The sequence below is a fragment of the Coenobita brevimanus genome, chromosome 104 (assembly GCF_032717465.1).
Source record: "Coenobita brevimanus isolate Jiangsu-jjx chromosome 104, ASM3271746v2, whole genome shotgun sequence".
Taxonomy (NCBI): Eukaryota; Metazoa; Arthropoda; class Malacostraca; order Decapoda; family Coenobitidae; genus Coenobita; species Coenobita brevimanus.
Genome location: NC_137057.1, coordinates 48,603,782 through 48,618,230, shown reverse-complemented (window position 1 = coordinate 48,618,230; position 14,449 = coordinate 48,603,782). Strand labels below are relative to the sequence as shown.

General features: G+C 42.7%; 1 protein-coding gene across 1 annotated transcript in view; it reads left to right on the top strand.

Moving 5' to 3' along the window:
• Positions 1 to 13,799, top strand: part of LOC145416108 (organic cation transporter protein-like) — a 33,807-nt gene extending 20,008 nt beyond the window's left edge. The window contains exons 13-14 of the mRNA XM_080285200.1: positions 12,920 to 13,079; positions 13,608 to 13,799. Coding sequence (XP_080141326.1) covers positions 12,920 to 13,079; positions 13,608 to 13,799 — 352 coding nt within the window. The remainder of the gene's footprint in view (positions 1 to 12,919; positions 13,080 to 13,607) is intronic.
• Positions 13,800 to 14,449: the final 650 nt, after the last annotated feature.

Below are 14,449 nucleotides of genomic sequence, written 5' to 3'. Positions count from 1 at the left end.
GGCACCCTATTAGGAAATGCCGAAAGGGTCATCTTCATGTGGTGACACTGATACAACCAGTTGGCTTTACTCCCTGGTTATATAAGTGTTCCTCAGCTTCCTCCCTATCCCCCCAAAAGGAGGATGGTAGATTGAGGGAGAAGGGCAGAGTCAACCAACAGTCCATAGGTTCACATTCAGACAAACCTAGGTATTACTACTACATTACTAACTACAGTATTACTACTGCTACTACTACTAATACTAATACTACTATCCTATGAGGTCTGAGGCTAGGCTGTCATTGTCTGGTCCGGTACAGCCAGAGAAACAATCTTTTCCCCATTCTATCTGAAGATTATTCAAAACTAGTATAACATCATCATTATCATCCAGACCTCTTTTCACACCTAAGGATGGAGTGATGTAGGGTACAGAAAGCAAAAAAAAACAATGTTATATAATGAGAAATAACCCAAAGTGTCCATTGACTGGGCCTTACTCACTCAACACCAAAAGCCCCCAGAATCGTAACTCCACCTCACAGGCATTAGCATCACACTTTATGCTTTTCATACCACTCGTCAGCTAGTCAGTCCAACAACCATCATATTATTGGGAAGGAACAAGGATGCCGTAACTTTGTTATACATTCCACGGTACAAAATTCTTCCAGTCATCCTAATCAGCTGTCAGTTCCCTAGCCTCATCACCCTCCATACCTCACTTTCTCATACATTTGTTTGCCATATTATCCACGTTTTTCTCGGCCTACCATGCCTCTTTCCCACCTTCAGACTTGCTCAGATATACCCTGTTCACCTCACTGTTCACACTTATTCTTTCCATATAGTCATACCATCTGAGCACACTCTGAAACACACTCTAAAGCCACTACATTTTATGCACAACAGAATGCTGTGTCCACATCACCACTGCAGTATTTTTTTTTCTTTCTCAGTGGCATGATTAGAAGCTGTATTCAAAGGAGTGAAAAGCATTTAATGTTTTTTATATATTACACAATATGTATACCATTTGCAAAGAAAATAAAGAACTGTCTGTGTATTTGGATTTTATTCCTTGACACTGAGGCCCCCTATGACCCAGCCGAAAAAATTGTTACCATCCTTCCTCTTCTGTCTTTCTTTCCTTCACTCTTTCCTCTTCCTTCTGCCTATGGGTAACTCTGCACTGAGTGACAAGCCAAATAGTTTCCTGTACACCAGGAAACGTTTACTACGCCGGATGGTAACCATATGACCAAATTATGGCGCTTGGTGGTTTAGTGGGTAATTAAGGAGCTCCAATCAGATTAAGCCTGTGTAGGCTTACATCCAGGGGGTGGTTGGGGTTTATTGCTCACGTAGTGTCACTCGGGGATGAGTGAGGCTGGTCACTCTTATCTTAAATGTTAGGACCAACTTGCCTAGCCTCATGCTTCTACGCTTCTCATTAGGCAGCATAGATTTGGATGATGGATGGGTAGAGATAGAATGCTAGAGTTGTTTTGGTGTGAGAAAGTCAGTCATTACAGTATTAATACAGACTCCTTTGACTCACTCGGCTGAATACATTTGTTATTATTGGATATACTTTTAGTGTTATTACTGTAAGAAGGTTAATCATACCAGTATCAACCCTAAGCACCTATATAATCTCTTAAGCTTTATTATATCATCTCTCAGTAGCTAGAACTGAACAGAGCTGCCCTTAAGAGAGTAGTAACCACATCTGTTCAGTTTGTTTACTCTGCACTTTAAATTGACCTAAAATTGCTCCTGCACCATTAGTGCTGAGTTGTTGCAATATATTAACACTAGGATATGCCGGTAGTCACGAAGTGCTATGGAAAGGATATTGAGCTGTTGCATTGTCTTTTTCCGCCAATGAGTTATGGGAAATATGTTGCAAAAGGACTAAAATTTGGGTCAAGTTAAGGTGAAGGAACTATAGATTAGGTTGAGTGGCTGTGAATTTTTATCTTTAATGAAGTGATGGTGAGAAAGTTGGGGGGGGGGGGAAGACAAGATTGGTGTGAATTATTGTTGTTACTGTTGTTGTTGTGGCTCCAGCCTTATGTGAACATGTGGATTGGAGGCTGAATTGCCCTCCTGCTGCAGTCCACCATCTCCATTTTTGGACGGTAGGGAGGAGGTTGAGGGATGTTCGCCAAGGTGTCCCTCCCTAGGATTTGGTAGAATGTAAATAAGGGATGGGCAATCTCGCATGTCTTGGGGACGGCTCAGTCGGCGTTATCATTGTCTCTCTCGGATCATATATTTTTACTCCAATGCCCACACCAGCAGACTGAGCCATCACAGCAACACGTAAGATGCCACGGAATGTTATTTACGGACCTCTTTGTATACGGTGAAATTATGGAAGTAAATACCGTAGAATTAAGTTCTTTTCCGTGGAATGGAGGATCAGTCTCTCTCTCTCTCTCTCTCTCTCTCTCTCTCTCTCTCTCTCTCTCTCTCTCTCTCTCTCTCTCTCTCTCTCTCTCTCTCTCTCTCTCTCTCTCTCAGTTCCGAGAGAAAAAGATTATCATGAGTTATTTTCTTATTGCAGGAGTGACAAAGAGAAGAGAATGCTGCTTATTACGACGTCTTCAGCCGTTAATGCAAATAAAAAAAAGTTATAGTGGAGGCTGAAAGAAGAGCGTATCCACGGCAAGAGGTAGGAATTTAGTCTCCTTGGTTACTGTTCTCTCTCCACTTTAACTTGGCCTAAAATTCCCATATATCCATCTTAAAGGCTGAGTTATAAGAATAGATTGACGCAAGATGATGATGCTAGTCACAAAGAGTGCAATAGATTGACGCAAGATGATGATGCTAGTCACAAAGAAGTGCTGTGGAAAGTATGTAGAACGGTAGCATTGTCCCCTTTCTGTTGGAGCTACGTGAAGTAAGTATCAAGTGGACGAAAATCTGGTTCAGGGTAGAGTAAAAACGGGATAGTCACGAAGAAGTGCTAGGGAAAGTACGTCGAGTCGTAATATTGTCTTACTTCGCCACTGAGATACGTAGATGCCAATTTAAAAACGAAGATCCCCGCCAGTTTAAGGTGAACTTAGGATAGTTAAGTCCACCTTCCAGTCTGACACACACACACACACACACACACACACACACACACACACACACACACACACACACATTCTCTCTCTCTCTCTCTCTCTCTCTCTCTCTCTCTCTCTCTCTCACACACACACACACCGCTCGCTGGTGCAGTGGTAACGCTCTCGCTTGCCAACTGGTGGACGGGAGTCCGCGCCTCGCTCAGGTTGCGAAAAGTTTCACTGACGAAGTGGGTGGTTACTGTCCCCCTTGAGCAAAGGGACGGGTGTGTGCGTGTGTGATGGTCACAGCCTTGCCCTTAGATCGGACTATATGAGCTCTCAGCTCCCTTCCGGGAGGGTAAAAGCTGACGATCACGACCATCAAGTGATCCTGACCGACGCGGTGAATTACACACACACACACACACACACACACACGCATTCTCTTTCTCTCTCTCTCTCTCTCTCACACACACACACACACACGCATTCTCTCTCTCTCTCTCTCTCTCTCACACACACACACACACACACACACACACACACACGCGCGCGCGCGCGCGCGCGCGCGTACTTGCAACGTTGCTCACTTCAGCGGTCTGCAGTTGGTGCCAGAATCAGTCGCTCGCAATCAGGCGTTGCACACACAACCCCGCCAAAGCAAGGTAGGCTGGACACAGACCAACACAAGATCGAATACCGGTTCTCTTTCTCTCTTTCTCTCTCTCTCTCTCTCATCAAACCAAGGTAGGATGCCCACAAACTCAGTGTCGATTCTTTTTTTTTTTTACTTTTAATCTCTCTCTCTCTCTCTCTCTCTCTCTCTCTCTCTCTCTCTCCTGATGACTGCATTGACTAACAAGCCAAACATTTCCCTGTATCCCATGACTACATCTCCCACGCTGGGTGGTAACCATATAACCAGATGGCGCCTGATGGTTTAGTGGGTTAAGGTGCTCCAGTTGGCTAGGGTCTAAGGCAGTGGTCTTTATCCTGTGGGCCATGGGCTGGTTCTCAGGTGGGCTGCGGACATTTACTAGGTTGTTAAAATTAAAAAAATATATAAAAAAAATAAATATATTAATATATACATTTATTTATTTCTACCCTAGTAAATGTCCGTGGCCCACCATATATATATATATATATATATATATATATATATATATATATATATATATATATATATATATATATATATATATATATATAATACATTTGTGGTAGGTAAGGGGGCGCTCACCATCCACTCACTTGATGTAGTGCTGCTCTCGGGTGTCTGCCCTTTCCTCTCCTCCATCCTTCTTTCCAACCATCCTCTTGTCTTTCCTTCATTCTTTCCTCTTCCTTCTGCCTGCTGGTGACTTTACACTCTCTCTTGTGTCTTTCCTTCATTCTTTCCTCTTCCTTCTGCCTGTGGGTGACTTTACACTGAGTGATAAGCCAAATGGTTTCCTGTACACCAGGAAACCATTTACTGCGCTGGGTGGTAACCATATAACCAAATTTTGGCTCCTGGTGGTTTAGTGGGTAATAAAGGTGCTCCAGTCGGATTGAGCCGGTGAAGGTTTATATTCAAGGGGTGGTTGGGGTTTATTGCTCCCGTAATGCCATTCAGGGATGAGTGAGGCTGGTCACTCATCTTAAATGCCAGGACCAACTTTCCTAGCCCCGGGCTCCTATGCTCCTCATGGGGCAACGTAGGATTAGATGATGGATGGATATATATATAAAGTGTATCATACCCTGACATTGGAAAGCTTGCACTAAAAACACTTGTACCTTTCGCTTCCACTTACCGTACTTGTGTGAGGCTTTTCTGCCCTGCTTCAGATTAAAAAATCAGGAAACCGCTTAGAGGTGTAGGATGATATGCGATGTGCCTTATCGGCAACTGGCCCCCCGCTATGATAGGCTTATAGATAAGAAGCAAATGCAGCCATCACATTAGCTGCCTAACCTAGTTAGTAGTTACATGGTACAGTAGATTAATTTTGTTTATATTTGTCTTTTGGCCCTGAAGGTATATTACGTTTCAAGTACAATACGCAAGTTGTATTTTCAGTGATTACAGTACAGCGGTTAATTTCGTGAATACAAAAGTAACCGTAATAATATTTCATAATTTGTTTTCTTTATTTTATTAAAATCCTATTCTAAATCCGAAGGGCAGTGGGCCATGAGTATTTGGAAATGCCAGAAGTTGGCTATGGTCTCGAAAAGGTTGAAGACCACTGGTCTAAGGGTTTCTTGTTCACGGAATGCTGCTCAGGGAGAGGGAGGTTGGTCATCCTTACATAAAATATTGGGACCGATTAGCCTGACCCCGGGTCCCTATATACGGTTGTTTACGGAGAGCAAAAATAGATTTATTAATTAATTTATTTTAAAGATGGATCTGGGGACTTCGTAGGACCTTGCTTTTGGCGATTTATTATGGATATTACGCATTGATATTCTACGCCATTTTGTATTATTTTAGTAGCGCTATGGAAAAAAAGATATAACGTGGAAAATGAATCGCTAAGGAAGAGGCGTTACGATGCCCCCATAACGTATACAGAGAGGACAACTAAAGTTCTTTTACACTAACTTGGCCTAGACTTTCATTCTTTTGCAATTTGTTTCACATAGCTATAGACAATAGAAGACACTGCTATGGCTCTGCATCCATTCCACAGCACTTCTTTGTGATTAGCATCATTTTCTAGTATTAATCTATTGTTACAGCTCAGAATTCAAGATGGTGAGATGACAAGATTAGGCCAAGTTAGAGTAAGACCAGTATAGCTCATTTTAGGCTATTGTATTGCCTGTTCTCCACACATGAAAGCTGGTGATATATGTACAACAATTGGCTAGAGAGATGTTACGCTGTTCTACCTAGAATATGAATACATATGGAGAATACAGGGAGATTTGTTTTGCATTTCTCTCTCTCTCTCTCTCTCTCTCTCTGTCTCTCATACTGTCCACGTAGACATACAGGTGTTCCAGTATTTTATTATTCGCAACACATGGGGCAGGTGTGCGGTGCTTGACTCATGTTTATTACCCAGGAGAACGGGAGGGTACGTCAGGCTGCACCGCTACAGGATGGTCCAAAAGGGTGATCCATGCATAACGTACGCTCTCCTTTCGCGCCACAATCCGATTTTTCTCTGTTGCGGGGACACCTGCGCCGTTGTCCTACATCCCACGGCTTCAGCTCCGTTATATGATTTTCTCATGTGTTGCGGGGACATCTTCCACTCCTTTTTCCGATTTTCTCACGTGTTGCGGAGACATCTTCCACCCCGTCAACCAATTTTCACGTGTGTTGCAGGGATGGCTTCTGCTCAGTTTTATTTTCTCATATGTTGCGGGGACATCTTCCACTCCGTTATCCGATTTTCTCATGTGTTGCTGGGACATCTTCCACTCCATTATCCGATTTTCTCGTGTTGCGGGGACATCTTCCACTGCTTTTCCCGATTTTCTCATGTGTTGCAGGGACATCTGCACCGTTATCTGATTTTCTCATGTGTTGCGAGAACATCTTCCATTCCGTTATCCGATATTTTTCGTGTTGCGGGGACGGTTTCCACTCAGTTATCCGATTTCTCTTGTGTTGTTGGGATTGCTCAGTTTGCTGGTCAGGGTTGGGTAGATATTTTGGCAGTTTCGAAGATTACTAAATTTTTTCACCTTATTCTTCACCTTGGTTTTTGTCCTTTGCAGCTGATTTCTCTTAGGTCATTGGCTGAAGAAGACGATGCTATGGCTCTACATTCTTTCCACAGCACTTCGTGACTAGCATCATATTTTGCTGTTAACCTATTCTTAAAACTTAGTATTCAGGACGGAGAGATGGCAATTTTAGGTCTAGTCAGGCCATGATGGAGACTGAAGAGGCTATTTCTCTCTCTCTCCACCTTCCCTGAATCAAGTGATTGATTTGAAGGATAAGGTAATGGATAAGATGATAACGTGCGACGTGAAATGAAACTTTCTCTCTCTCTCTCTCTCTCTCTCGTGTGTGTGTGTGTGTGTGTGTGTGTGTGTGTGTGTGTGTGTGTGTGTGTGTGTAGATGGTTTCCTGGGTTATAGGAAACCATTAGGCTTGTCACTCAGTGTAGAGCCACCTGAAGTAGTAAAAAGATAAAAAAAAAAAAAGATGGCAGGAAGGATGGGAGAAACAGGAAGATTGGAGGACAGGCACGGAAAAAAAAAAAATGGTAAAGGTGAAGGAAGAAGTAGGCAGCACTGCATCAGGTGAGTGGATGATATGATTGAAAGAGAGGAGGGCAGGCACAGAAAAAAAAGATGATAAAGGTGAAGGAAGAAGTAGGCAGCACTGCATCAGGTGAGTGGATGATGATGAGAAATAGAAAGAGAGGAGGACAGGCACAGAGAAATAATGATGAAGGTGAAGGAAGTAGGCAACACTACATCAGGTGAGTGGATCATGATGAGAAATAGGAAGGGAGGAGAACAGGCACAGAAAAAGAATGACGAGGGTGAAGGAAGAAGGCAGCACTATATCAGGTGAGTGGATGGTGGCCGCCATCTACCACCCACATTTTGCAGTAAAAGAATTAACAGTAGCATTATTATTATTATTGTTCTTGAAATTCTAATCCGAAATCTCTTGTAATCTTATCAGCGTCAGGCAACTTGGCCCACGTATCCCCCTTCAGTTATGCAAGCTCTCTAACACCTCTTCCTTAGCGATTTACTTTTGGATATGGCTGATTAGCATCCTTTTCTACGATACTGGTGCAGAGTATGGCAGTATTGGAAGGATGTACGGTATATATCAAGAGAGAGGGCGAGAAGGCGTAATATGCAAAATAACTCACGTAGGAGGTGTTAGGGAGCTTTCTCAACATCTCTTCCTTAGTGATTTATTTTTCGATATGCCTGGTTAATATTCTCTTGTATGTTATTTTTGCGGAGGATGGGATATTGGAAGGGTTTTAAGTAACACAGAAGAGGATTGTAAGGTATAATAAACAAAATTAATCGCTTAGGAAAAGGTGCTAGGGAGCGAGATTACGGGCGTCACTGATATCAAGGGGGCGTATGTACAGGGTGGCCCAAAAATAACGCTCCAGTAGAAACCCATTTGTCGGCATCTTTTGTGGCGTGTGGGTGCGGCTCAGTCTGCTGGTGTGGGTGTGACAGTAGGAAATAACTAATGCAAGATAGACAATAGCACAGCTGTCCAACACACGAGAAAGTGGAGTGGAAGAGAAGCGTTATTTTTGGACCACCCTGCATATATAAACAATCCTAAGCTTCAGTTGTACATAAAATTACTTTTAAATACAGGGTGGTTCATAAATAGCGCTCCTCTTTCACTCCACTTGTGTTTTGGGGACAGCTTAGTCAGCAATGTCTACCCTGCGTCATTTACTTTTTGCCTACTGCCACTGCCACACCCACGCCCACACCAGCAGACTGAGCCGCTCTAGCAACACGTAAGGTACGGTGAGTTTCTAGTGGGGCGCTGCTTACGGACTGCCCTGCATAGTACCTTTTTCAAAATCGACATAAGTTCCATAACAGATAAAAATATTTAACTTTCAAATTCAAAAATGAACCGGTAAGAAGGATGTGCTAGGAGAAAAAAAAAAGAGGAAAAAAAGACAGCTAGCGTACAGTTGACCAAATATGTCTCGCACACCTGGAGTTCAACGGCTGTGAAAATGAGCTACCTTTACAGACGTACATGAACTTCCTAACACATTGCCTTAAAAAATATACGATCCAATAGGTGACGATGTAGGCGATTTCGAGTTGCAAATAATTACCAAGGACAGTAATTGCACTTATAATTACAGGGTGTCCCATATATCAAAATTCTTCGTCCGTTTTTGAGAGTGGTACATGCGGTAAACTGGTTAATACTTTTTTTGGCAGGCTGTATACCGGCCAGGAAAATGTAAGTCTTGATTATGGCAACAGTCACGATCGCTTATAACACGGGGGCGGACCGCTGCCTTCCCCCGCGCCTCAGAGTGTGGTTTCGGTGCATATACTTAGTCGGCTATAGTTCATAATGAGGTAAGCGTATTTATTTATTTATCTATCTGTCTGTCTGTTTATTTATCTATCTGTCTATTTGTCTGTCTACTTATTTATCTATGTCTGTCTCGATCTATCTACCTACCATTGTATGTTTATCCATCCACGTATCTTTCTACCTGTCTGTCTGCTTACCTACCTGCCTGTCTATATATCTATCTGTTTATCCATTTATCCATCTGTTTATCCATTAACATATCTACTAACAAGCCTACTACTGTGTTGCAGAATGGGCAGGTTCTCCGTGCAAGAGTGTGGTCTGTTGCTGCTGTTTTCTCTCGGTGTAATAGTCTTTGTGCATGGTAAGTGATGATGATGATGATAGTAATGGTGATAATGATTATAATAATGATGGTGATGATGAAGATGATGGTAGTAATGGTGATAATAGTAATAATAATAATGATGATGATGTTGGTAATGATGATGATGATGGTAATGTTGGTAATGATGATGATAGTCATGGTGATAATGATGGTAATAAAAATAATGATGATGGTGATGATAGTCATGGTGATAATGATGATGATGATGGTGATGATAGTAATGGTGATAATGATGATGATAGTAATGTTGGTAATGATGAGAATGATGGTGATGGTGATGCTGCTGCTGCTGATAGTAATAATAATGATGGTGGTGATGATGATTTTGATGATGATGATGATGAAGATCATATCATATCGTTTACAATTAAGGCTGCAGCATGTTTGCATGCGCTGTTCTAGGTCACCTAATGGCGGCTGTCCATGCTGCTCGATCTCTGGCAGCCTCCCTATTCAGCCCCTTATCTCAGAGGTCACACCATGACCTCGTCCCAGGTGTTTTTCGATCTGCCTCTCTCATCTCTTCACCCAGCGTTCACACTTCTCACCTTCGGCACCCAGTTCTCATCCTTCATCCTCTCCTCATGCCCTATCTCAGTCTACCCCTCCTTATCACAACACCAATACACTCCAGTCCCATCCTTCCTCGTAACTCTTCAGCCGTTATCCTAGCCCCCCCAGGCCTCGCACTCAAGGACGCACTACTCATCCACCTAATTATAATTTCTGTACGCTTGTGCCTACGAATAATAATAATAATAATAATAATAGTGGTAGTAGTAGTGGTAACAACAGCAATAGTAGTAGTAGTAGTAGTAATAATAATAACAATAACAATAATAATAATAATAATCTTCACAGAGGTCCTAAAACTCCCAACCATAAGGCGAGTCGCAGAAAATTCCAATCGTCCAGCAGAGGAGGGCATGAAGTAGTAGTAATAGTAATAATAATAATAACAACAATAATAATAATAATCTTCACAGAGGTCCTAAAATTCCCAACCATAAGGCGAGTCGCAGAAAATCAGAATCGTCCACCAGAGGAGGGCATGAAACAGACGCATCCCGCCTTGATCACACACATTCGCCGCCGCCTCGTGCCTCCGTCTCATTTACCCTACAAGCTGGCCAACCCTAAAAAGGAACACTTCTCTCAGTTTGGCGAGACGGCCTACATGATGAAGAATTTTTTGAACGATATGGTAAGTGTGTGTGTGTGTGTGTGTGTGTGTGTGTGTGTGTGGGTGTGTCTGGATATCACTCACCTAACAAGAAGACTCCTGCAGTCCACCATCGTCCTTTCTGGGGATAGGGAGGGAGGTGAGGGGTAGCTAGAGAGAGAGAGAGAGAGAGAGTTATAACAGATTACGCATACTCATACTTTTAAAAATATGTAATCTAACCTAATCAAATTGTAGAACCCAACCCAGCCCACCCCAACCCAACCCAACCCAACCCAACCCAGCCCAGCCCAGCCCAGCCCAACCCAACCCAACCCATCCCAGTCTACCCCATCCTAACCTCACCTAAGCAACCCCACTCCATCCCTACCCAACCTAACCCACCCTAACCTCACCTAACCCCACAGAGGGACGGGTTCTTCGTTGAGGTTGGGGCTGTGGACGGTGAGGTTTTCAGCAACAGCCTATTCCTGGAGAGGCGGATGGGGTGGAAGGGGTTACTGATAGAGGCGAACCCCACTACCTACCAACAGCTACTGGGAAAACACAGGAAGTCTCACCACCTCCACGCAGCACTGTCTTTTACTGATGAGTTCTCCTTTGTGTCGTTTGAGTAAGTGGATTCTCTCTCTCTCTCTCTCTCTCACACACACACACACACACACACACACACACACACACACACACACACACATTGTTTTCTGTTTTTTCTGTCCCATCCAGCACATGTGTTTGAGGTGTATGTACAAAAATCACACACACACACACACACACACACACACACACACACACATTGTTTTCTGTTTTTTCTGTCCCATCCAGCACATGTGTTTGAGGTGTATGTACAAAAATCACACACACACACACACACACACACACACACACACACACACACACACACATTGTTTTCTGTTTTTTCTGTCCCATCCAGCACATGTGTTTGAGGTGTATGTACAAAAAGCACGCACACACACACACACACACACACACACACACACACACACACACACACACACACACATTGTTTTCTGTTTTTTCTGTCCCATCCAGCACATGTGTTTGAGGTGTATGTACAAAAGGCACACACACACACACACACACACACACACACACACACACACACACACACACACACACACACACACACACACACATTGTTTTCTGTTTTTTCTGTCCCATCCAGCACATGTGTTTGAGGTGTATGTACAAAAAGCACGCACACACACACACACACACACACACACACACACACACACACACACACACACACACACACACACACACACATTGTTTTCTGTTTTTTCTGTCCCATCCAGCACATGTGTTTGAGGTGTATGTACAAAAAGCACGCACACACACACACACACACACACACACACACACACACACACACACACACACACACACACACACACACACATTGTTTTCTGTTTTTTCTGTCCCATCCAGCACATGTGTTTGAGGTGTATGTACAAAAAGCACACACACACACACACACACACACACACACACACACACACACACACATTGTTTTCTGTCCCATCCATCACGTGTTTTGAGGTGTATATACAAAAAGCCATTGTTTTGCCATTCACATGTCTATAAGGCAGGCGATGTAACTACACACACACACACACACACACACACACACACACACACACACACACACATGAAAGTTGTGTGTGTGTGTGTGTGTGTGTGTGTGTGTGTGTAAATCTGTTGTGTGTGTATACCAACAGAACTCGGTGTATATTAATCCAGCTAGAGCCAGTGTGTGTCTGTATGTATGTGTACCAAAGTTCATTCAATTCAGTGTGTGTCGATGTGTGTGTACTTTTTTTTTTATACTTAATCCCATCCATTAGGCGATTTTTTTCTCTGAACCCTACCTCAACCAGTCCTTAGGTATGATGATGATGATAATGATGATAATAATAATAGATGATGATGACACTGAAACAGTAGATGACGATGATTGATGATGATGATACTAATGATGATGATGATGATGATAGCAATGAAGATGTTATTGATGATGATGATGATGATGATAATTAAACAATAGATGACGATGATGGCTGATGATGATGATACTAATAATGGTAATGATGGTGATGACGATGATGATGACAAATGAAGATGTTGATGATGATGATGATGATGATGATGGAAATGAAGATGTTGTTGATGATGATGATGATGATGGAAATGAAGATGTTGATGATGATGATGATGATGATGATAAAAATGAAGATGTTGATGATGATGAAGATGATGATGATGATTTACCAACAGAGCACGTGGACATCATGGGGTAGTTGGTCACGTGAGAGAGGATGGCGCTAGTAACAAGACAGTGGAGGTTGAAGCCTATCCACTTTACTCCATATTACTAGCCATGAACAGGACTGAGTTTGATTTCCTCTCCCTTGATATAGAGGGAGGAGAGATGAAGGTAAGAGAGAGAGAGAGAGAGAGAGAGAGAGAGAGAGAGAGAGTCAGCTTTATATCACATCTGTAATAACAAAAGACTGATTTCTGATATCTTGATGCGGAGGGAGGGCAGATGAGGCAATGTCGTAACACTTCTCTCATCGCGATTTATTCTTCACAGTACACTTCCCCTAAAGATCAGAATATGGTGTGTAGAGAAGATACAGAATGATGATGATGATGATAATGATGACGACGAGGAGGACGATGATAATAATAATGATGGATGATGGATGGATGGATAATAATAATGATGATGATGATGATGATGACGAAGATAATAATGATGATGACGAGGAGGACGCTGATGATAATAATAATAATAATAATAATAATAATAATAATAATAATGGATGATGGATGGATGGATAATAATGATAATAATAATAAATACCGGTAATAATAATAATAATAATAGATGATGGATGGATGGATAATAATAATAATAATGATGATAATAATAATAATAATAATAATAGGTCTCGTTCAGGTGCTCAAGACAGTGCCTTGGGATAAGGTCAAGATCAGAATCCTATGCGTAGAGAAGGTGTTGACTCCTGAGGGTGAGCCAGCAATTATTAACTTCCTGGTGGGCAAGGGGTATCGCTATCTGGCCACGCAGCACTTCAATGTCTGGTTTGGCTACCCGGGACTCATTGAAAAGACCATGAAGAAGCCGTGACTTAGATAAACAGATAGGTGGATGGACAGAGCTAGGACCAATGGAGAGATCCTTGGAGAGACCGCTACAGCTTTCACCAGAAATACGCTACTCTGGTGCGGACTCCAACTGCCAACCCTACTGTCATAAATCACGAGCGTTACCACTGAGCTATTCTGGCCAGTGTTTTAGAACATCGAATTCCTGTGCCATTGTTGTTGTCCCAGGCTTATCTGAACAAGAGCCTAGTGCACTGAAGGTTGCCATTGCTCTTCTTCTGCAGTCCATCCTTCTCCTCTTGTGGAACAGGGATTGAGTTGAGGGACGCTTGTATAACCAGGCTGATGGCACCACAGGTAGACATCCCTTTCCATCACCTCAGTGCGTTGTGTTCCTGAGAATGATTGTGATTTTTTCCATTGCTTCTCGGTGCTGTGGAGGGACGCCTTCATGTGGTGGCACTGATATAGCTGAACTACTTCACTGCCACACAAACATCCCTCACTTCTTTCTTTACCTTCCGAAAGGAGGATGGTGGACTGCTGAAGGGGTGGATCTTTGGCCAAAATTTGAACGGGATCACATTCAGATGAGCGTGGGGTTGTAACTATTTCTAATGCTAATTCTCACTGGATGGAATGTACAGTAATAATAATAAAAAAAAATGTTCC